Raw genomic sequence first — 21,739 nt, forward strand, 5'->3', positions numbered from 1 at the left:
GGCATGTTGTTCGCAAAAAAACGATCCCACAAACCATGCAAACTAAATGGAAAAGGTCCATCGGCCGCACTGTAGTCGGTACAATGGGAACTGCGTTATGGCTGAACAATAACATTGTGTTTTTGGCTTCAAGTTCGTCTGCATAGTATATGGGAACAAATGAAGGCATTTTATTTTCGCTTACCTGATTGCGATTTGCCAGTGCGTGCATCCGTCCTTATAGCAGGTTGATCCTGGACAGGAATGTTATCGGCCACTTCTTTGCTGTTCAAGACGTGCTCCAGTAACCGTGGGCACTGAATGCAGATAAATATCTTGTAAACCTCTCCCACATCGGCAAGAAAGTCATTGCAACACTCCTGTCACCACATGATGGTAAGTCAAAAAGAAATATGTTATTTATTGATTATCGCTTGTGTTAGATCCAGTTCACGTTTGATAGACGCTACCCTTTTCAGTGACATTGCGCATTTTGCAGAGATAGCTTTTGTTAGATTTTAAAATGTCTAGTTTTAACCAATACGCGTTCTGTGATGCCTTCTCGGAGTATGTTTTCTTCACACAGAAGACTAGGCCCATATTTGTTAGATGGAATCAATGAAATACATGTACAATGTTACAGGAACGAACGTAATAAAGAAAGGCTACGAAACACCGCAGGGTTAGTTTTCTTTGAAAGATCAATATGAAGACGAGCCATTGCCATACTGTCCTCCAGCGTGGCTGGCCTTCCCATCCCAACAGGACAAATTATTTGGACTTTAAGGTGATAAAAAAGTAGTATAGTCTCATGAATTCAAACTTGAAGGCTTGTGTAGAAGGCTAACAAACAGGAAGAACTTTGACATGATATACAGAGTAGCCTTCCATGTTGTACCTGTTGTTGGGGGCGTGGCGTGGGAGGTGATCTTTCCCCCTCGTTGCGTGTCAGGAATGCTGACTACCAACAACGCAGTAAACCGAACAGGGAATTTGCGCTAAAAACTACTTTCTTTTTCGGTAGGAACCATTGTATCTTGTTTTCTAATTGTATGATTCAATCAACGCGAATATTGGCATTTTACTGGGCCAACTGCTAATTCTTTGTGCTACCTGTATCCGTTATAAAAAGAGACGGGCACGCGTGAATTAAATTTGGCCAGAAGGGGTCATCTCTACTGACTTATATGAAGTGGAACACAAGAAGTGATTTCTTTTTATTCACAAATGGAGAATGTCAAAAGGATTTTTCAAATCAGACAATTATGATGTAAGGTACTTCAACTTATTGTAAATGTAATTTGAATTCTAATTGCTTGTTCGATTGTCATATTTTTACCATACTGTATTTTTTCTAATTTTGTCGACAGCAGCTTTTAAGCAATTTAGAAATTTTACCAGTTTACTGACATATTAAAGTGCTGTTCTCTTCTAAATCGATAAAAAGGATGTACCAATCCAATGAAGCTGTCTGATTTCAATTTTAAAGAACGTGTTTTTTATCTCCGCCAGCGTGAAGTTCTTTCGGTTCATGTTGGGCAGGCGGGGGTTCAAGTGGGCAATGCATGCTGGGAGCTGTACTGCCTGGAGCACGGCATCCAACCTGATGGTCAGATGCCGAGTGACAAGACACGCGGGGAAGATGATGACTCATTCAATACTTTCTTCAGCGAGACCAGCAGTGGACATTATAACCCTCGAGCTGTCATGGTCGATCTAGAGCCCACAGTCATAGGTAGGATGGCACGTGATTTTAAAAAAGTTCTTGCAGTGTAGAGCCGTTCGAGATCAAACAGATTGATTAAGTTTCAAATGTTTATTTACAGATGAGGTTCGCACCGGCACCTACCGCCAGCTCTTCCACCCTGAGCAGCTGATCACAGGCAAGGAAGATGCCGCCAACAACTACGCACGGGGCCATTACACCTTAGGTGAAGTGTATGTTGATCTTGTCCTTGACAGGATCCGCAAGTTAGCTGACCAGTGCACAGGTCTCCAGGGTTTCCTCATCTTCCATAGCTTCGGTGGAGGCACTGGCTCTGGCTTCACATCCCTGTTGATGGAGCGTCTTACTGTCGACTACGGCAAGAAACCCAAGCTGGAATTTGCCGTCTACCCATCGCCGAATATCTCCTCCGCTGTCGTTGAACCCTACAACTCTGTCCTGAACGCTCACTCCACTTTAGAACACGCCGACTGCTGCTTCATGGTTGACAACGAAGCCATTTACGACATTTGTGAGAAAAACTTGGATTTAGAGAAGCAGACGTTTTCAAACGTGAACCGGTTGATTGCTCAGGTTGTATCCTCTATAACAGCATCTCTGAGGTTCGATGGTTCTCTTAATGTCGACTTGGCCGAGTTTCAGACCAACCTGGTGCCTTACCCACGGATCCACTTCCCTTTGGCCACCTATGCTCCTGTCATCTCTGTTGAGAAGGCCTACCACGAGCAGCTGACTGTTGCCGAGATCACCAACGCCTGCTTTGAGCCTGCAAATCAGATGGTGAAATGCGACCCACGTAATGGCAAGTACATGGCTTGCTGCGTGTTGTACCGTGGTGATGTCCTGCCTAAAGATGTTACCGCTGCCATACTGAAAATTAAGAATAAACAAAGCATTCAGTTCGTCGACTGGTGTCCGACTGGCTTCAAGGTGGGCATCAACTACCAGCCACCCACCGTCGTGCCTGGCGGTGATCTGGCCAAGGTGCAGCGTGCCGTCTGCATGCTGAGCAACACCACGGCCATCGCAGAGGCCTGGGCTCGTCTGGATCACAAGTTCGATCTGATGTACGCCAAGCGTGCCTTCGTCCACTGGTACGTGGGAGAGGGTATGGAGGAGGGCGAGTTCTTCGAAGCTCGTGACAATATGGCATTTTTAGAGAAGGACTACGAGGAAGTCAAACAGGAAGGTGATGTCTGGAGTGACCTGGGAGAGTTGGACCAAATACAGTACTAGTGAAAGACAATAAGCCAAGGTCTCAATGTGGGCTTATACCAGAATAAATACATGTAATGATCGTCAAATTCCAGTGAACCGCATTCAAAAGACCAACTTTACTCATTTAAATCTTTGACTGTTTTAAAGGTTGAGGGTCTTGCCAATTTTTGATTTGAAAATTATCTCCATTGGCAATTTTCCAAATTTGACTCTCAATTAATAAACAGACTGAACTGTTATCAAACTGGAAATGGCAATGTCCATGCTACGAAAGGGTTCAATGTTTCAATATATGTGTACCTGTGGAAAACGAGGAAAGTGAAGAACCACCTCTATGAAAAAAAATCATACAACCTTTTGAAATTGAACTCACACCCCGAGCCCCTTGTGGTCCTACTACAAATAGCTCTGACAGCGACAAGAAGTTTACGCATAAAGTCGATGATGGACTGTCTCTTTATCGAGACGCTGAAACCCTGACGGATATTATAGTTTATTCTCACATTCGCATTTAGTAAGAGTTACAGTGTTGGAGATCGGTCAGATCTCTCTCTTTCTCTCTACTAATTCCCTATAGAGAATGAATAGATGCTAAGAAGTTTAGGAGCCACACAGCTCGTCAGGTACAAAACCCATCTATGGTCATTTCTCTCATAGCCTGCATGACAGTTCATTTCTTCGCCAGTCTAGCGTAATGAAAGTAAATACTGAAACCAAAAAATTAATACTTCTGTGACCACCAATGAGAATCCTCCACCTTGACACGAGTTTGCCAATTACAACTTAACCGCCTATTGCATGTTTACTTGTGGTCATTTTTTATGAATCGTTCATGGTACATGAGAAGATTCTCGCATCAATAATCATGATAAGTGGACAAAATCTATTTTCCTTTGCAACGTCAAATGTTGATTTGTATGAAAGGATGTAAGTTCAGCTGAGCTGCATTTCAATAAAAAGTAAATGTTTTCAGTTGGAAATGACTGATCATTTTTAAAGAAATGGTATACATATATGTATTTCTCTCCATCCATACCATCTGTGTAATGGCCGTCACGTGACCTACCTGCGTAAACAGAATTATGCTCAATTTAATTCCCACCCAATGGAAATATTCAACAGGTCGTGACATTTGGATGCATGGACACTGTTTTTGTTGATATAGGAAGCGCCCCCTTTTGGTTGTAATCTGCAAGTGATTAACCCAAAGAGTGGAACAGTATAAAATACTGTTGGCTATTTTGTAATTCATGTCACAATGACATTGATTACAAAATATCCTTATCATTTCTTTATTCCCTCGGGAGTTTAAATTTCATATTCCTCGTGCGTAGAAAACCAGTTTCCTTAAATACTCATATATATTTCAATCAGTATATAGTTGACATATTAATCAGTCTCTAGCTGATGATATGTAGTTGATATACATAATTATAAACCAGTCTCTAGCCACAGTGAAGGTATTCAATTCTCAGATGGGGAAATACATTAGTTCTTAGCCTTCTATTCGCCCAGCTAGGATTTACATGTTGGGAAGCATGTCATTAAATCTTAGTACATAATGAGTGGTATATTTCTCGGTTCTTGGGTAAGATTAGATTCCTATTTGGGCGTTGTGTCACATTCGCTACTCACCGGCAGTGCATGTTGACTGAGATTTGTGTTGAGTCTTTTTTCCTCTGGTTCCGTGTTCTCAAATTTTGTTCCAATCTGGGAATACAGTTTATGCCAGTCTAGGCATCCTGTGTACAATTTTTTTTATCCCAGCAACGGGCAAAGACACCATAGGACCCAGGAAGAAATGACTGTTGGTAATATTTTCATGAATCATTTATGTACTCTCTTATGTATCGAACTATTTATTTATTAATGTATTAGTTAATTAACATTGGACGAACAGACTGAGGGTCACTTTATGGAATATCCTGTCCTTCGTTTTATACTCAGCAGTTTATGTCTATTTTAATGTCTGGCATAAATTAATAAAGAATTCAGATGTCATTTTAAGTGTCGGAATAATACAGGTATACCACAAAGTATAGAGAGGACAGCAACCAGTTCAAGTGAGTGTTCGATGTTGGGCGTTCTTCGTGTACTCCACGGTCCGTATATCGTTGCACATTTTGCAGGAGCAAGTATTCATTCAATCACCTATCGGTCATGGTAAGAGAAGATAAAATGTTTCCACCAATCGTGGAAGTGTTTCGTATTTCTTCTTTTAATTTTCACATAATCCTATCGATGGATTTGTGGTTAAATCACCCGATTCCATTTGGGGGAATTTTTTTCGTTCGATTTCTTTTTCATTTCTCTTTCTTCGGCTCTCAATTGCTTTGATTTTAATTTTAAAGACGGACATTTTCAACAAGAGGATAAAGATCAAGTTCCTCTCTAATTTTCACCACCATTTTTCGCCCCAACATAACAGCTCAACGTCCCTGTTTGAACATAACCCAATATTTAAAGGTGACAAGTTCATTGTCATTACAATTACAACTTTAGACTTGGTTCTAACGATGGTAATCCCATTAACGCACTGCGTAGCCTACTGTAACATGGGGTAACTTTGGTCAGAGGGGTAACTTCGGTCACTAACCACTAGAGGGTTTGAAACGTTGTTATTCTCTCAAACCCACAGTGGATGCGGACGTATTTAGTATCATTTTATTTAGAAATATCATAGTTATTCAGTATTTAACATTTTCGTTATTTGTGGTAACCATGGTAACCAATTTGATTTCGGTTTTCATGCTCCATTTTGATGAAGACCAAGAACAAAACGTGGCCAATGTTGCCCCAAACCCAGGGTAACTTTGGTCACCCTTTTTTAAGCCCTAAGACACCAATGAATTTTGAAATTCCTTTTTATTCAGCATCGAAGTTTAGATGAGTATCACAATGCTCTGAAAAGAAGGGAAATTGAAATTAATTGTCTTTAACTTAGAAGAAATGATAACATACATGTAAAAAATGGCCCAAAGTTAACCCATGTGCATGACTGTAATCTCGATACGTGTTCAACTAAAGAAGCCAGATTTAGATTTTGAAAGCTGTTTGGACCTATTTAGTGAAATCTTTTGACCATCTTTCGATTCTTTGTACACTTCGTTCCTGTTCAGTGTTAAACGAGCCGCAATATTTAAAATCATATGTGGTGAATTAACTGCTTTGCAATCAAACTAAGGAAATGCTCCCATCGTAACCAATCCAACCTCATGTTGCCAATGCGTGATTTTCCTTTTAACTGTAATTGATTTGGTTTCGTCCATGATTTAGCCTCGCGAAGTTATCTCTCTCCACGTTGGTCAGGCCGGGGTACGAGTCGGCAGCAAAACCTGGGAGTTGTACTGTTTGGAGCATGGACTCCTGCCTGACGGTACAATCAATCCCTATCACGAGGAACAACCCAGTGATTCCACTGGAACCTTCTTCCACGAGACTGAGTCCGGCAAGGCCATTCCCAGGGCTGTGTTCATAGATCTGGAGCCCACCTATATCGGTAGGATTGCAACCATTTTCTTTATTTTTAGGAAATTCGCTGCTGGCAGTAGCACCATGAGTCTCGGCCGGCCCTCTTGCTGTTTTCAAAATCCCTTTCGGGTAAAAGACGCTTACTTTAATGTACGGTGTTCTATGTCTGCCATTTCGCATCTAGCATTTTTTTCTAATATCAAGAGACAATAATTGAAGTCAATAGCAAGGAGTGAACCCAGACCAAACAGTGCTCTCCTATCTCATTAAATATTTCAAATGGGTCATATGATGTGTCGCCAGTTGTAAAATCTAATGTACATTTTAGGGAAGCAGAGGGAGCAGATGTGAGATGATGCGTATAGAAAGATCTTGCACAACTGATCTCATCGCTGGCCAGTACTACACAGCACGGAAGTATCCAAAGAAATGCACAAGAAGTCGTATCCGGGTGGGGAGCAAAACAGACTTTCTTCCCAAAATGATTATCCAAGTCAACCCCTCCCCCACTCAAAATGTTGGTATGTTACCGTTCCTGAAATACTGGTGGATACGGTCCCTGAAAAAGTGGAGTATCAGTTGGATACCGTCACTAGACTGTGCAAAGTGACGAACCAATGTCAATTCCTTAATGTACTCGTCTTGCTTTACCAGATGAGATCCGAAATGGCTCATACCGTCAACTCTTCCATTCTGAGCAGTTAATCTCAGGCAAGGAGGACGCAGCCAATAACTTCGCTAGGGGGCACTATACTGTCGGGAAAGAGATCGTGGACATGATTCTTGACAGAATCAGAAAACTGGTAGGTTTTTATAGACCATGGCGTTTTAGTTTTGTTCGGTCTTTTCGTTTGTTATAACATCTTTGGAAGAACCCCACAAGACATTATTCTTGGTGTTAGGGGAACATGAAATGCTTGCGTTTTCTTGAATTATTGCTGGATGATTTGTCAACAAAAACAGCAATATGGAGACTAACAAAAAGTATTTTGGACAAATATGTCTAAGAAATGGCAAACAGACGTTTCCGGGAACAAGTTTCGATCCGACAAATCTCATGCATTCTTTAGGAAGAAGTACAATCAAACCAAAACACAAACCCGGATGTTTCTAGCCTACGTTTCTGCGTTGTCATTTTTGCAGGCGGATGAGTGCTCAAATTTGCAAGGCTTCATGATTTACCATAGCGTCGGTGGCGGCACAGGTTCGGGCCTTACTGCGCTACTTGTGGAGCGTCTCTCTGTAGAATACCGTAAGAAGGCCAAGATAAATTGTGCAATACTCCCGGGTTCCCAAATCAGAACAGCATTTGTAGAGCCTTACAATGCTGTCTTGAACACGCATTTCATGCTAGATCACTGTGATGTCGGGGTAACTTTCCACAACGAGGCCCTCTTCGACATTTGCAAGTCTCGCCTCGACCTGGAGCAGCCAACCCGGCTCAACCTCAACCACCTAATTGCTCGGGCCTCGTCCGAGCTCACGGCGTCTCTGCGCTTCGAGAGCGAGCTCAACGTTGATCTCAACGAATTCCAGACCAATCTGATTCCTTTCCCGAGAATGCACTTCGTCATGCCGGCCTTGGCGCCAGTGCTGTCGGTCGGTAAGGCGCAAGGGGCGGCACTAGATGCTTGGGAAATCACGAAATCCTGCTTGGAATCAGGCAGTCAGATGGTGAAATGCGACCTCCTTCGTAGTAAGTTTATGACAGTCAGCCTGTCGTACCGTGGAGAAGTGACATCACGAGATGTTAATGCTGCAGTAACTCGCGTCCAAGCGAGGCCCGATGTTCAGTTTGTAGACTGGGTTCCTGTTGGAATCAAAGCGGGTATTATCAACGAAACCGTACCTACCCCTCTGTCTGGGTCCAATATGGCTTCAGTGAAACGGTCGGTTTTAATGCTGAGCAACACCATAGCCATGGCCGAGACCTGGGCTCGTCTGGATCACAAGTTCGATCTGATGTACGCCAAGCGTGCCTTCGTCCACTGGTACGTGGGAGAGGGTATGGAGGAGGGCGAGTTCTCTGAGGCTCGTGAGGATCTGGCAGCCTTGGAGAAAGATTACGAGGAGGTTGCAGGAGACGTAGATGAAGGAGATGGGGAAGAGGAAGAGTATTAAGGGGAAATTGTACTCATGAATATTCTGAGAGTACAGATCACCAAGTTACAGTAATTTGTTTGTTTGAAGTGTTATTCATTCCCGTCCTTCTTCAACGGATGAGATTAACTATCACTGTTTAATTAAATAAGACGCCGAAGTGTGGTAAGTTAGGGTGATCCTTTCAAAAACATTTGGACATTTTGAGGGCTTGCATGTCCTCTATCTTTATAGGAGGTTTAATAATGAAGTGGGTCTTTTAATAGACTATAGCATTTATTGCCACTATTTTACGCTTTTCATGAGGTTTTATAGCGTTTTAGAATGTGGACAGCAGTGGCGTAGCCAGCAGGGGGCGGGGGGGGGTAATCTTCCCCCGTAACGGATTTTTTGTTATCAAATATTTAAAAAGTATTTTATTCATCAAAATATTACCGGCAAACCCTAAGTAAAAACACCACGAAATATAAAAGCAAGGATGTCGGGACCTTGAGCAAAGCTTTTGATGTTTTTTCCCCAAGCATCGTGTTTAATAAGCCCGAAGCCGCCTTTGGTTTGAATTCCCCCCCCCCACCAAAAGCTGAATACGCCACTGGTGGGCAGTGGAGTTCTATATCGGTGATTAGAATGGTCTCGGAGGAAGACTAAATTTTAGATAGAAAACCTAAATTTATTTTTCATTTTTTTCCTGCACTTTCACAAAAAGTTTGCCTTTGAGGTCGTTTTTACATCGTGTAAGAAGTAGTTTAATGATTATTCATGTCATTTGTGAGCTTGATGAAAAGTCCTTTGATTTTAATCAACAATGTCTATCGAAAGGAAAAGGCCCTTTTTCCCGTTTCAAGGGTATACATAAAAGTTTGGTTGAAATGTTTTAAAAATCAAACTCATTCGATGCTTGTACGGTTTAACATAAGCTATTGTTGTGACCCTTTTTGTGTCTTCTGTTAGAAAGTGACTAACTGAAAACATGTTATCAATTTGGCAATTTAATGAGGCTATTATGTTTCAGATATAACAAGCCTATGTTATAATCAAAATAGCAGCACTCTTTTGCATTGTTTTCATAAACATTCTGTTGACCTTAAATATTGTGGAAAAATAAATATGCGATTAACGAATTTAAGCAATGCACGCCTACTTGTAGGCTAGTCACAGATAACACAATAAAAATTGATTGAAAAAAAGCATCCTGCGATTCAACAATCATTTAACAGCGTAAGCACCTGTTACAAAATCTCGACCACAAAAGCAGGTGCTAGGCGTGGCGAGTGTTCATTCCTCCAGGATCAGGCAATGAGTTTATAGGCAGTGCATCTCTGTCAAGGTTAGTAGTCCCATCACATTGGAATTGATAAACCAATACTTGACGGAGAAATAATAACAACAGTTGTCTGCACAATGGTAAGTTTACCCTTCTTTGTTGATAAATTTGATTTGGTGGTATTGAAAAGCAGCAAGTGGGTAATAATGATGCTGAGAAATATCTTAATATTTACGACCACGTCAAACCAAGTTCGTACGAACGTTTCTATCAAAGTGGGATATTAAAGTGGATTTGACAAATTTAAGAATACCACTTTTATCCTGCTCATTCTGTGGCCTGTCTGGTTTGCAGTGAGTGGAAACCGAGACTGCGTCAACCCCAAGCAGGGTTGAACACGGGCCATGAAGACTCTGCTTCGTGGAGCATCGACTCATTCACTCAGGGTTCCTGATTTGAGCGATCCCTCAGTGACCCAAAAGATGCCGCATTGAATGCTTTGTTACAACAATCATTGGAATGAATGAATTGAATTCGAATCAATAACAGACACCTCTGTACAGTGCACATGAAATTACTGCATGTTTGTAGAGAATTCGGTGGCTCTCGTATTATTTTTGAAGTTAATCAATTCAGTACTATGGTGTATTTCTACGTTGTTTATAATCACAACAATAGTAATACATTCCGGGCTTAGGATCGTTGTTTCGCTTTCAGCTTTTATAGCGCAACAGCTTTATTTATTGTTGTTGATATTTTTTGGTTATTATAGTTGAGTCAGTTAGAATCAGTAAGAGAAATTGCCATGGCACTGAAAGAATTCATTTCCACTTCTTGAGTACTCGTCTGTGTTTAAATTATGAAAGGATATTCGATTAAATGCGCAGACCACCTGTACGATAAGTTTTCGCGGTTACAGTATCGCATCGATCAATTTTACAAATTCTTTCTATTGACAATTTTCACAGGCTCCCAGTCTGATATCCCGAGAAACAATTAAATATTGCAAACCGCAAACAGTAGAACAATGGGAAAATAACAATAGGCAAACCCCAGAAAACTAACACCCATTGTTTACAGTCGCAATGATGGCATGGCCGGACAATCCTGACAGAGACCATCTGTTGACTACAAATCGGTTCATTTGACAAAAACATTTTACCATCATTCAAGGAGAGTTTAGCTCGATCGTGAATGCATGAAACTTGTATTCATAAAAATTATTCCTATTACAAAATGCAAATTTTGAACGCTGACGTACTCCGATGATTCCGTTATCTGTTTCCCTTTATGACCCAAGTGTTTACATTCACTTGTCTCTTGTGAAGAATTTGTAAACAGTTCTTCTGGGCAGCTTTTCTTACAAATTGATAAAAAGAGATGAATGAGAAGGGTCAAAGACCATCTCCAGTAGAAATCAGCAAATCTATTGAAAGAAAATTCTTTATGCCATGCATGCAACCCTCTGCTGTCTGGTATCCATCGTTCTTTGGCTTGCCTCGCAAGCAACATTAGCTGACTAAGACTACAGCAAAGCTCTATAAGATACGCTTTCAATTTTTCTAGCGTGAATGTATCTCAGTCCACATCGGCCAGGCCGGAGTCCAGATGGGCAATGCCTGCTGGGAGCTGTACTGCCTGGAGCACGGCATCCAGCCTGATGGTAAGATGCCTAGCGACACGAGCCATGGTCAATGCACCGACTCCTTCAACACCTTCTTCAGCGAGACTGGCGCGGGACAACACGTTCCCCGTGCTATCTTTGTCGACCTTGAGCCCACGGTCATAGGTAACAAAAAGACCTCAAGCAAAGCTGTATAGATTATGATTTTTACCAAATACCCAACCAGAGATTATTCATGCACATTGCCCGCTCTTCCTATTTTTTCCAGATGAGGTACGCAATGGCCCCTACCGTCAGCTCTTTCACCCTGAACAGATGATCACAGGCAAGGAAGACGCCGCCAACAACTACGCACGGGGCCATTACACGGTGGGCAAAGACCACATAGACCAAGTTCAAGATAGGATCCGAAAACTGGTGAGAGTGCAATCTAAAGCCTATAGACGCTTTGGGTGACAGCCATCTTGCAGGGCAGTTCTTTTGTTCCACAGGGAAACCTCCTTTGTGCATACCCTGTGGAACAAGAGCACAGCCCTGTAAGATGGCAGTCATGCAAACCCTCTATAGGCACTTGGAATCCTGGGAAGAAAATAAGCCTAGTAGAATAGGAAATAAATTGACTGATGTTGATTTGGGGTTCTTTTATTCTGTGATTGCAGACGGAGATGTGTAGTGGACTTCAAGGGTTCTTGTTCTTCCACAGCTTCGGTGGAGGCACTGGCTCTGGCTTTACTTCTCTTCTGATGGAGCGTCTTTCCATTGAATACGGCAAGAAGTCCAAGCTAGAGTTTTCCATCTATCCGGCTCCTCAGATGTCTTCTGCCGTGGTAGAGCCCTACAACTCCATTTTAACCACTCATGTCACCTTGGAGCACTCCGACTGTGCCTTCATGGTCGACAACGAGGCCATATATGAAATTTGCCGTCGCAACCTCAACATCGAACGACCGACTTACTCCAACCTCAACCGTCTAATTGCTCAGATTGTGTCCTCAATCACTGCCTCTTTACGTTTTGATGGCGCCCTCAACGTTGACCTGAATGAGTTCCAGACCAACTTGGTGCCTTACCCAAGGATTCATTTTCCTCTTGTTACCTATGCGCCCATTGTGAGCAAGGAGAAGGCCTTCCATGAAAAATTTAGCGTTGGAGAGATCACAAAGGCCTGTTTTGAGCCGGTCAATCAAATGGTGAAGTGCGATATTAGTCAAGGCAAGTACATGGCCTGCTGTCTGCTTTACCGTGGTGATGTTGTCCCTAAAGATGTCAGTGGATCCATTACAACCATAAAGACCAAGCGTACCATCCAGTTCGTCGACTGGTGTCCAACTGGCTTCAAGGTGGGCATCAACAACCAGCCGCCCACTGTCGTGCCTGGCGGTGATCTGGCCAAGGTGTCGCGTGCCGTCTGCATGCTGAGCAACACCACGGCCATCGCTGAGGCCTGGGCTCGTCTGGATCACAAGTTCGATCTGATGTACGCCAAGCGTGCCTTCGTCCACTGGTACGTGGGAGAGGGTATGGAGGAGGGCGAGTTCTCTGAGGCTCGAGACGACTTGGCTGCCTTAGAGAAAGATTACGAGGAGGTTGGGGCAGACTCTCTTCCTGAGGACAGTGAGGGTGTAAATGAAGAATACTAATGATGGGTTGTGTATCGGATCAAATTATTTTTTTCACCTTTGGCCGCTGTTTCTTGGCTATTTTTTTGTCCGTATCAATAAGTTACCATTAAAGAGAAGGTTTGCAGAAACACCATGTAGGATTGAACTCTGTATGACTGGTGATTCTGAATAGAAGGTTCAGTCTTGTTTTGATTACCCTGTGACCCTGTTTTGATGACAAAAGAGGGTGTCGGTTTTCGTATGTTAAATTACATGTATACATTTAGAACATTATGGTAAAGATTCTTACTGTTTGAAATTCCTCTTTATAGGTTCCTGTTGTTATTGTTTTTCATTTTAATTTACCTTTCTGTCATTGCTTAGTCTTTTATTTTAATTTGTAAAATTATTCCTCTGCAAAATTTAACGCATTTCTTCGTGTACGTTGATGTGTAACAACGCCCTCTAACAGCTGTTTATGTCTAACACTTAGATTGTTGGCGTCCTTTTTTATATAGCAAAAATACATCGAGTCAGTCGGTAATTTACTGATCTTATTGATTAATAATCAGTCCGATTACTGATCAGATAACAGACTATATCATTAGGCGGAGAAATATTTTCCTCGATTAATGACTGATGTAATGGGAAGAATACAATGACCACATACACACATTCTAAGGGCTTACCAGTTTGTTGCAATATGAAATTCTTTTGTTATTACAAAATTACTTTGAAGACAAAGATTAAAATTAAAATGAACAGAACCTTATTAAATTTTTTATCAGCAATTTAATGTTTGAATTTGATTTTCAAAGTTTTGTAGCTCCGTTATTTCGTACGAATTGTTATTTACTGTTTCAGAGGTAGATGGAGAGATATGTGCATGAGTGCTTTTCAAAATTGCATTTTCAACAACTGCGAAATGAAAATTTAGCATAGAATAAATAACAAACGAATTTAATTAACAATTTCTCTATGAGCAGAATATTTAACATCATGTTTACGTTTGGTTTTAGACAACAATGCATTTCCTCAAGTTCTCTCGACTCCCTGAAAGCTGCTTCACAGAATAAAAGAGCCTGCACGAGGTGTGAGAAAATTCATAATTCATACTCTCTTGACCTTCCGTGCATTCCATCCGTTCCAGTACTCACCAACCCGCCTGCGCATTTATGCATACTAAATATCTAGTCGTCTCGTGCTGCGCACGGTCAACGGGACCGGCATGTGACGAGTATAAATCGGCCTGACCCAAGCAAGGCTAGCTAGTCACAGTCCGTGCCTCCCGCCCCGTACATAGCTACAGCCGGCAGGAGATATTTATTTGTTTATCACTAGATTCCTCCGTCAGACGCGTCTTGCAGGAGCCTCCAAAATGGTAAGTAGAATTTTCTTGTCTGTTATTTTACTAAAACGTGACCATTTCATTCCTGAATTGATATTCATTCGGTTTGTTTGGTTGTTAGATGACACAATCTTTTCCCTTTTATTTTGACAACTGATTTTGTAATTATGGCCGTGTATTCATAATAATCTTTTATAAGAGCATGCTCGCTAATTCGACATACTTTGTCCAACAACAAGAGATGCTTGTTATTCGATTTACCGGGTGAAACAATCTCTGTACTGTTTATTGTGCAATAATTACGATGCCAAATTAGTACAAAGGAGTGGCCGGTCACCGGTATATAGTCTGGCTGTCGTAATGGCATGATTATGGAATTCAAGCTCACGACTCCTTTGTCCAGATGGGTTTAGTCATTACTCGGCCAATCTGTCAGCATGAAGCTGCGAATTCTGCATGAACGGCAGTACTGATTCCGCTTTACCATTAAAAAAACCTCACGGTGAAAATGCAAAGACGGTGATGTGGCTTATTACTTGAACAAAGGGTAACATTTACTACACTCTTATATCCGCAATTAAAGAAGAGAGGAATGATATTTTTAAGTGCTCAAAATGGACATTCAGTCGTGTGCTGATGGATGCCTAATCTCATAACAAAGAAAATGTCGCGTTGGGGTTGCTGTTGTTCAGGGTAAACGTACAGAAAGTATACCGATGTGCGAAGACGTTTGCGAAGATAACACTCAAGATGAAGGAGAAACAATAAGAAATGTGTTGATTTGAACTTCTCATCTTGTACTATACTCGGCTTGTATAATTAACAATCAAGAGGTTCTATCCAACGACACTGTCAAAATTAACCATGGTTTGATAGTTTGTTATTTTTGTGAAATGTGTTCAGCATATAATTTGTTATAAATTTGATGTCCGTTTCTCTAATTTCAAGGTATTTCGTAATCTGAATAGTTCTTACAAAAGATACACACTACCAAACTAGTTTTGCTCTTTGCATTTTGACTTAATGGATGGTAAAGTGTTTTGTTTCAAGTATATTATTGCTGACATTTAGAAAAAAGATCTGAATTTGTCTTAAGAGTGGACTTTTTCCGAACGGAATCCAGATGTTTCAGAAAGAGTCGCGGTTTTCCCATGCTCATCAAATATCTTTCAGCTGTCAGGAAAACATTCCTGAGTGGCCTAAGTATAATCTCACGACCTTAATGGAATAAACTGTAATTCACAGTCGAGTCTGCTTATTACTGGATGGTGCAGTGGAGTCCATCTGCTAGTCGTTTCTACATTTATTAGATTTATCTAATCAGGCGTGGTCACCAATGCAGTTGTGCCGATAGGCAGCATAGATCGTAATGCGTCTTAATTAACGTACAGATCATGTTAGAATCCTCTTTATAACTTCATAACTTTCATCTACTTTTACGTGGATTCAGCTGAATGGTATCCACAGTTTTAAACGTTAGTATATATTTTATTTTACTGCTATAAACATGTCCATGTATATTTGAAGACGCTCTTTGTTCTCTCGATACACAAAGAATAGACATACATGGATATTTGTCAGAAGTGGTATGCGCATGCGTCACTGACCTTCTGAAAAATATCGTGGGGCCATGCCAAAGCATAATACAGAATCTTTGCTAAGATGAAAAATAATTTTGAGATCGAAAAAGGCACCAGCTGGTCAGCCAGAAGTGTTACGAGTATCACGTGACTCAAAGCTTCTGCTTTTTCCCAGCAATGACTCATGCTGTCGATATGGCGCCGTAATAATAGACGCCGTAATAAAATGAGCTCTATTCATAAACCGTTCTTGTGACATCAAAACTGTCGATTACTTTTTTTAAAGAATTAACTGCTTATTTGTATGTTCTTTCTCTTTTAAGGACACAGATTAAACTTGATTTAATCGACATAAAAATTGCAACTGTGATATTAAAATTACTATCAAAATAAGACTATAAGAAACACTCTTAATGATCAAGTACATCGTTTTGGACGTTCTGTATGGTTCAATGTTCTTTTTGAAATTTTCAGTTTGCGATGCTAATATTTTCAGTTTCACGTTCGGTAGAGATTATAGATTTTCATTTAAAGTGAATTACTCCTTTTATTTCACTGCTATTATGATTCTGTTTGTTCATTGTTATTTAATAACCTTTTATTTTAATTTCCATCTATTTTATTCATTTATTTTTATTTATTATATATGTGTATAGGTAAATTTTCACATAAATTTTTAACATTTGTTTTTGCATTTTTCATTGTAAAGTTCCCACTGTAACAATCTTCACTGAATTTCACAGCGTTTGAGTTCACGCTTAATCTTATCCAAACAGTTCCCAGATATCACCCTTCCTCTTTTATTCTAGTACTGGCCTGTAACAAGCAATTAATGTCTATAAAAAATGGCAATTCGCCGTGTGTAACTTTATAGAGAAGATTAATCATCAGAGACTTACCTATCAATACTTCCCAGATGATATTCCAAATTCATGCATTTCCCAACGGAATAATTTTCCACGTTGAGCGAGTGGTTTCTACAATGTGTGCGCAGTTAATCCCAGGGTTTATGGAACGTACTCTTCCTTGGAAGAGATGGTTCGTGGACTATATGGTTCCGCAAATTAGCCTTCCGCCAAACTTGCTCCTTCCTCTAATTGTAAAAATATCTCCAGTTCCCTAGAGACATGTAGTTTCTGATTGCTGTCAATACAGCAAATTTCGGTAGCTGTCATACCAACGCACACGTACATCCATTTGGACTTGTGATGTAGTGAAGAGGAGAATGCGTATATAAATGCACACGATTGCGACTCAAATGCGCGTCTGTCTGCGACATTCTATGCATACTCTACAGCATGGTGAATGGAACAAAAAGTTGTTCGCCTTTCCAAAATTTGCATAATTAAGACCAGCACAGGTGAAGATTCTATGGTTCAAATTTTTGCGTCTTCGCTCGGACATTCGAATCAAAGAATCTCCACTATTTCGCGTTTCATAACAGAATAGAGCTTTCAAATTGGCGCAAAAATGAAGGCAACTGTCATTCTTGAGCAATAACTTGACACAAGTATGTTCTAATTTGCTACGTGTTACAATGTATGCTGAGAAAGAGTTTGTCATTCCAAAGTTGTTCTTGTTTTTCTGTAATTCTAATCATAGCTGTGAAAGCTTTCTTGTCAAAATAACTATATTGGGATTGATGTGATACTGAACACTGAGTTTGTAACTGTTTCTTGCTATTTATTCTTGACGAGAATATTTTGTTGGAATACCGTTTAGATTTTTCTTATTTCATGACATTATGTTTACATTATGGGATCTATTATATTCTTAGTCTTGGCGAGGGTATTTATCAAAGTCTCAAAAGATGTGACGAATTTTGGAATCCGCTAATGAATGATTTGACCGAAGTTGGTTTCCCGGCGTTCACTTTGTCTAGCTCAACGTTTTCTTTATTCTTATGCCTCTAGTCTCCTCTACTCATTGCCATTTTTAAAATTCTCCCAAATCTTGCAACCTCCAGCGTGAATGTATCTCAGTCCATGTCGGCCAGGCCGGAGTCCAGATGGGCAATGCATGCTGGGAGCTGTACTGCCTGGAGCATGGCATCCAACCTGAAGGTCAGATGCCCAGTGACAAGACCATCGGAGGTGGTGACGACTCTTTCAACACCTTCTTTAGCGAGACAGCAGCCGGCAAGCACGTCCCTCGTGCTGTCTTTGTCGATTTGGAACCCACTGTCATAGGTATAATACCCAGCCTCATCTCCGAGCGCTTACATTCAACCCTTTCCAGTCCATCCGCCGATTTCCCTACCCATAATCCATGGAATGATGAATTTGTAGGGAATATTTTAAGTAAATCCACACCATTGTTTCAGTCTTTGATTTCCCTACAACTAATGATGATTCATGGTAACTTAATGAAGCCAAATGAGATGCTAAATTACCCATGGAGTACAGGCATACTGTCATTACCTTCATGCACCATTCAACGAACTGAGACGATATTGAAATCCAAACCATCATCATCTCATCATCTCATTCCTGCATCCAGACGCGTCTTGTGAATGACTCACCCTGTCACGTGATCCTCTCCATGAGCAGGCAGGCGGTGATTCATCCTTCTCCGTGCCAATGCCATTTACTATTGCATGCGAGGAAAAGGGATCACTTATACAATTCATGAACTTGGGCATTACTGTATAGTACATCTTAGGGTTGCAAAAATCGGCAAACGAATATCAAGGAACACATTACATGTTTAAAAATATCCGCATTTCTAAAGGAATTGCCTTAAGCTCTCGGTCCTCGACTGAAAGTCGTCTGGGCTAACTTTTTGAATTGAATTTCAAAACGTGTAATGTTCGTCACTTTTACTCCATTTAATTATCCCAGGGTTGAATGTTCCTCTGCCTTTTGGGCCTTTGTCATCTTGTTTCATTAGAAACTACCAGCATTTTTTCTGTTAATGAATAGCATCTCGTTTGGCATCTCGTTTATCATTTTCTATTATCCGGTTACCATGCGCAACAATACTACCAGCATTTTTTCTAAGACCGTCAGTTATTTATACCTCGACTTGGTTCCGTATCTTCTGTCTGCTGTCTTTAGTCAAGCAGCTGCAATGATTACCTCACTCTTTATGTTCAATTTATTTCGTGTACCTGCTCTTTCCCAAAATGGTTATGATAATGCACAAAACCTGGATATTTATTGTATGAATTACTTTGACAGATGAGGTTCGAACCGGCGCCTACCGCCAGCTCTTCCATCCTGAGCAGCTGATTACTGGTAAGGAGGATGCAGCCAACAACTACGCCAGAGGTCACTACACCGTGGGCAAGGTGCATATTGATCTTGTTCTGGACAGGATCCGCAAGTTGGCTGACCAGTGCACGGGTCTCCAGGGTTTCCTCATCTTCCACAGCTTCGGTGGAGGCACCGGCTCTGGCTTCACATCCCTGTTGATGGAGCGTCTCTCCGTCGACTACGGCAAGAAGTCCAAGCTGGAGTTTGCAATCTACCCAGCTCCTCAGATAGCGTCCGCCGTAGTGGAGCCCTACAACTCCATCCTGACCACCCACACCACCCTGGAGCACTCCGACTGCGCCTTCATGGTCGACAATGAGGCCATCTACGACATCTGTCGTCGTAACCTCGACATCGAGCGTCCGACTTACACCAACCTCAACCGCCTCATTGCCCAGGTTGTCTCGTCTATCACTGCTTCTCTTCGATTCGATGGCTCTTTGAACGTCGACCTGACCGAGTTCCAGACCAACTTGGTGCCCTACCCACGTATCCACTTCCCCTTGGCCACTTATGCCCCTGTCGTCTCTGCTGAGAAGGCCTACCATGAGCAGCTGACCGTTGCTGAGATCACCAACGCCTGTTTCGAGCCGGCCAATCAGATGGTGAAGTGCGATCCTCGTCACGGCAAGTACATGGCCTGTTGTCTCCTTTACCGAGGTGATGTCGTCCCCAAGGATGTCAACGCTGCCATAGCAACCATCAAGACCAAGCGTACCATCCAGTTCGTTGACTGGTGTCCAACTGGCTTCAAGGTGGGCATCAACTACCAGCCACCCACCGTCGTGCCTGGCGGTGATCTGGCCAAGGTGCAGCGTGCTGTCTGCATGCTGAGCAACACCACGGCCATCGCCGAGGCTTGGGCTCGTCTGGATCACAAGTTCGACCTGATGTACGCCAAGCGTGCCTTCGTCCACTGGTACGTGGGAGAGGGTATGGAGGAGGGTGAGTTCTCTGAGGCTCGTGAGGATCTGGCAGCCTTGGAGAAGGATTACGATGAGGTTGGACTTGACTCTTCAGACGGAGATGAGGAAGAGGAAGCTGATGAGTACTAGCCGATGAATCTTCGGCAAGAACAAAAATACAGCGTCCCCATTCAATAAGCCAGCTCGGTATTCCAACAGCGTATGCCCAAACTGAACCGTGTCCGAGGTGATTCGGACGCACGAGATTTGCCCAATCAGCACCGCCTTTTGTAGACTCCCCTGCGTGCTTTATTCTCGAATGACCTTGCTGTTTTGAAATACCGAACTCGCTCGTTGATTTTCTTTTGCATTCTACAAGTAATTTCGAACAAATAAAATAAAATATCAGTATTCGTTGTTACTTAGAAAGCGAACCGCATGTGAAGAAATTATGTATTCCACAAAGCAATACCGCCCTCTTATGACAGTTCAAATTCACCGAGTTCAAACTACGCATGAAGATATCAACCATAGTATTTACTCCTGTTATTGAAAGATGCAGCACTAAGAGTCGCGATGAAGATGTTTATTTAAAGCTTCAAAGCTGATTACTTCAGAGAGAAGTCTTTATCATCGAAATAATGTACCGTGTACTTATGTCTTAGCCCACTGTGCCTTTATGCGACAAAATCATCTTCACATACCCGGTGACACAGCGGTCAATGAAAGAATACGAGGCTCCGTATTTTGTCAAAGCAGATAAGTGTGCACGCTTTTCGAATTGATTACCAGTATTCAGTCAAAAGGAGTCGGTAACATTATGCTCGTTTTCTTTAAATGCCCTCCTGCAGCGTAAGTTGCCTCCAACTGCGACATCTAGATGGTTGCAGACTGAGAATAAATATTAGAATATTGCTCTAGCCAGTGTTGTCTCTTTTAATTTCATTGTGAATGTGTTGTCTATGATTTGTTCTGCAAAATATTTTTTTTCGCGATCATAACCCAGGGTAGCATCGAGTATTTTAAAACGGGAGGGGACCGCCCATACATTTATCACATTTCTGCTGCATCTCTGTTCGCACAGACATTAATATCAAAGACACTATGCCAGTCTAGGCACTGATGTGCTGTGTAGACCATATATACACATTGGATACATTTTCCAAAAATCTTTTTATTCCTATATGCTTTAACCTGCCTGAGTATTTGGATAAGGGCTTATTTAACAAAGGTCACCATGACAAAGTCGAAGGGTCGTGTACATACGTCACTGATGACTCAGTGCAGAAGTAAAGCATTGCATATTGACAGAGGCGGGTAATACAGGTTACTGGTCTATTTTATGCAGTGTGAGAAATTCAGTTGTTTAAAATCCGAATCCAACGCATATCCAACATTCAGATATTACGGAAATCCGATGCCGTAGACTCGCCGTACAATTCAGTTCCTAACGTTTACACTTATTGCAAATGGTGAGCTATTAACATTAATTTTAATGAGTCACCGTCAGACCATGTTGACACTGCGGCTCGTCTTGAGCGCCTGCGGGAACTGTGTATGTGTCATTGTGACAACCAGGCCACGTTGGAACCTCATCGCTATGCTTATTCCCTCAACATGGCCATATCGACAATAGCCTACCGTGTACACTTCAATAATTCGGTTTCGA

General features: G+C 41.7%; 4 protein-coding genes across 6 annotated transcripts in view; 3 read left to right on the forward strand and 1 right to left on the reverse strand.

Moving 5' to 3' along the window:
• Positions 1-17,238, reverse strand: part of LOC110974451 (uncharacterized) — a 52,396-nt gene extending 35,158 nt beyond the window's left edge. The window contains exons 1-3 of one of the 3 annotated variants that reach the window (XM_087146746.1): positions 16,811-17,238; positions 8,248-8,445; positions 185-359 (exon numbers count right to left, since the gene is read on the reverse strand). In XM_087146746.1, the coding sequence (XP_087002872.1) occupies positions 185-359; positions 8,248-8,316 (244 nt within the window). In that variant the 5' untranslated portion in view covers positions 8,317-8,445; positions 16,811-17,238. The remainder of the gene's footprint in view (positions 1-184; positions 360-8,247; positions 8,446-16,810) is intronic. The other 2 variants (XM_087146745.1, XM_087146747.1) reach the window with 2 other exon arrangements.
• Positions 239-3,008, forward strand: LOC147796545 (tubulin alpha chain-like). The gene is made up of 3 exons (XM_087146750.1): positions 239-375; positions 1,492-1,714; positions 1,806-3,008. The coding sequence occupies exons 1-3, from the start codon at positions 370-372 to the stop codon at positions 2,939-2,941; spliced, it is 1,365 nt and encodes a 454-aa protein (XP_087002876.1). The 5' UTR covers positions 239-369; the 3' UTR covers positions 2,942-3,008.
• LOC110974460 (tubulin alpha-1C chain-like) lies at positions 8,523-14,096 on the forward strand. Its single transcript, XM_022226116.2, has 4 exons — positions 8,523-9,898; positions 11,325-11,547; positions 11,651-11,799; positions 12,042-14,096. The coding sequence occupies exons 1-4, from the start codon at positions 9,896-9,898 to the stop codon at positions 13,020-13,022; spliced, it is 1,356 nt and encodes a 451-aa protein (XP_022081808.2). The 5' UTR covers positions 8,523-9,895; the 3' UTR covers positions 13,023-14,096.
• Positions 14,205-20,990, forward strand: LOC110974458 (tubulin alpha-1 chain-like). Its single transcript, XM_022226114.2, has 3 exons — positions 14,205-14,364; positions 17,878-18,100; positions 19,091-20,990. The coding sequence occupies exons 1-3, from the start codon at positions 14,362-14,364 to the stop codon at positions 20,218-20,220; spliced, it is 1,356 nt and encodes a 451-aa protein (XP_022081806.1). The 5' UTR covers positions 14,205-14,361; the 3' UTR covers positions 20,221-20,990.
• The last annotated feature ends 749 nt before the right edge of the window (positions 20,991-21,739 follow it).

This window comes from Acanthaster planci, linkage group LG15 (assembly GCF_054643075.1).
Source record: "Acanthaster planci isolate LZ-2023a linkage group LG15, COTS_SCS, whole genome shotgun sequence".
Taxonomy (NCBI): Eukaryota; Metazoa; Echinodermata; class Asteroidea; order Valvatida; family Acanthasteridae; genus Acanthaster; species Acanthaster planci.

What these genes read in the sequence shown, in the direction of transcription:
- LOC110974458 (XM_022226114.2), top strand. An exon ending in TTTGGAACCCACTGTCATAG is followed by an intron (nt 18,101 to 19,090) that starts GTATAATACCCA and finishes TTACTTTGACAG; the next exon opens with ATGAGGTTCGAACCGGCGCC.
- LOC110974460 (XM_022226116.2), top strand. An exon ending in CCTTGAGCCCACGGTCATAG is followed by an intron (nt 11,548 to 11,650) that starts GTAACAAAAAGA and finishes TATTTTTTCCAG; the next exon opens with ATGAGGTACGCAATGGCCCC. An exon ending in AAGATAGGATCCGAAAACTG is followed by an intron (nt 11,800 to 12,041) that starts GTGAGAGTGCAA and finishes CTGTGATTGCAG; the next exon opens with ACGGAGATGTGTAGTGGACT.
- LOC147796545 (XM_087146750.1), top strand. An exon ending in TCTAGAGCCCACAGTCATAG is followed by an intron (nt 1,715 to 1,805) that starts GTAGGATGGCAC and finishes GTTTATTTACAG; the next exon opens with ATGAGGTTCGCACCGGCACC.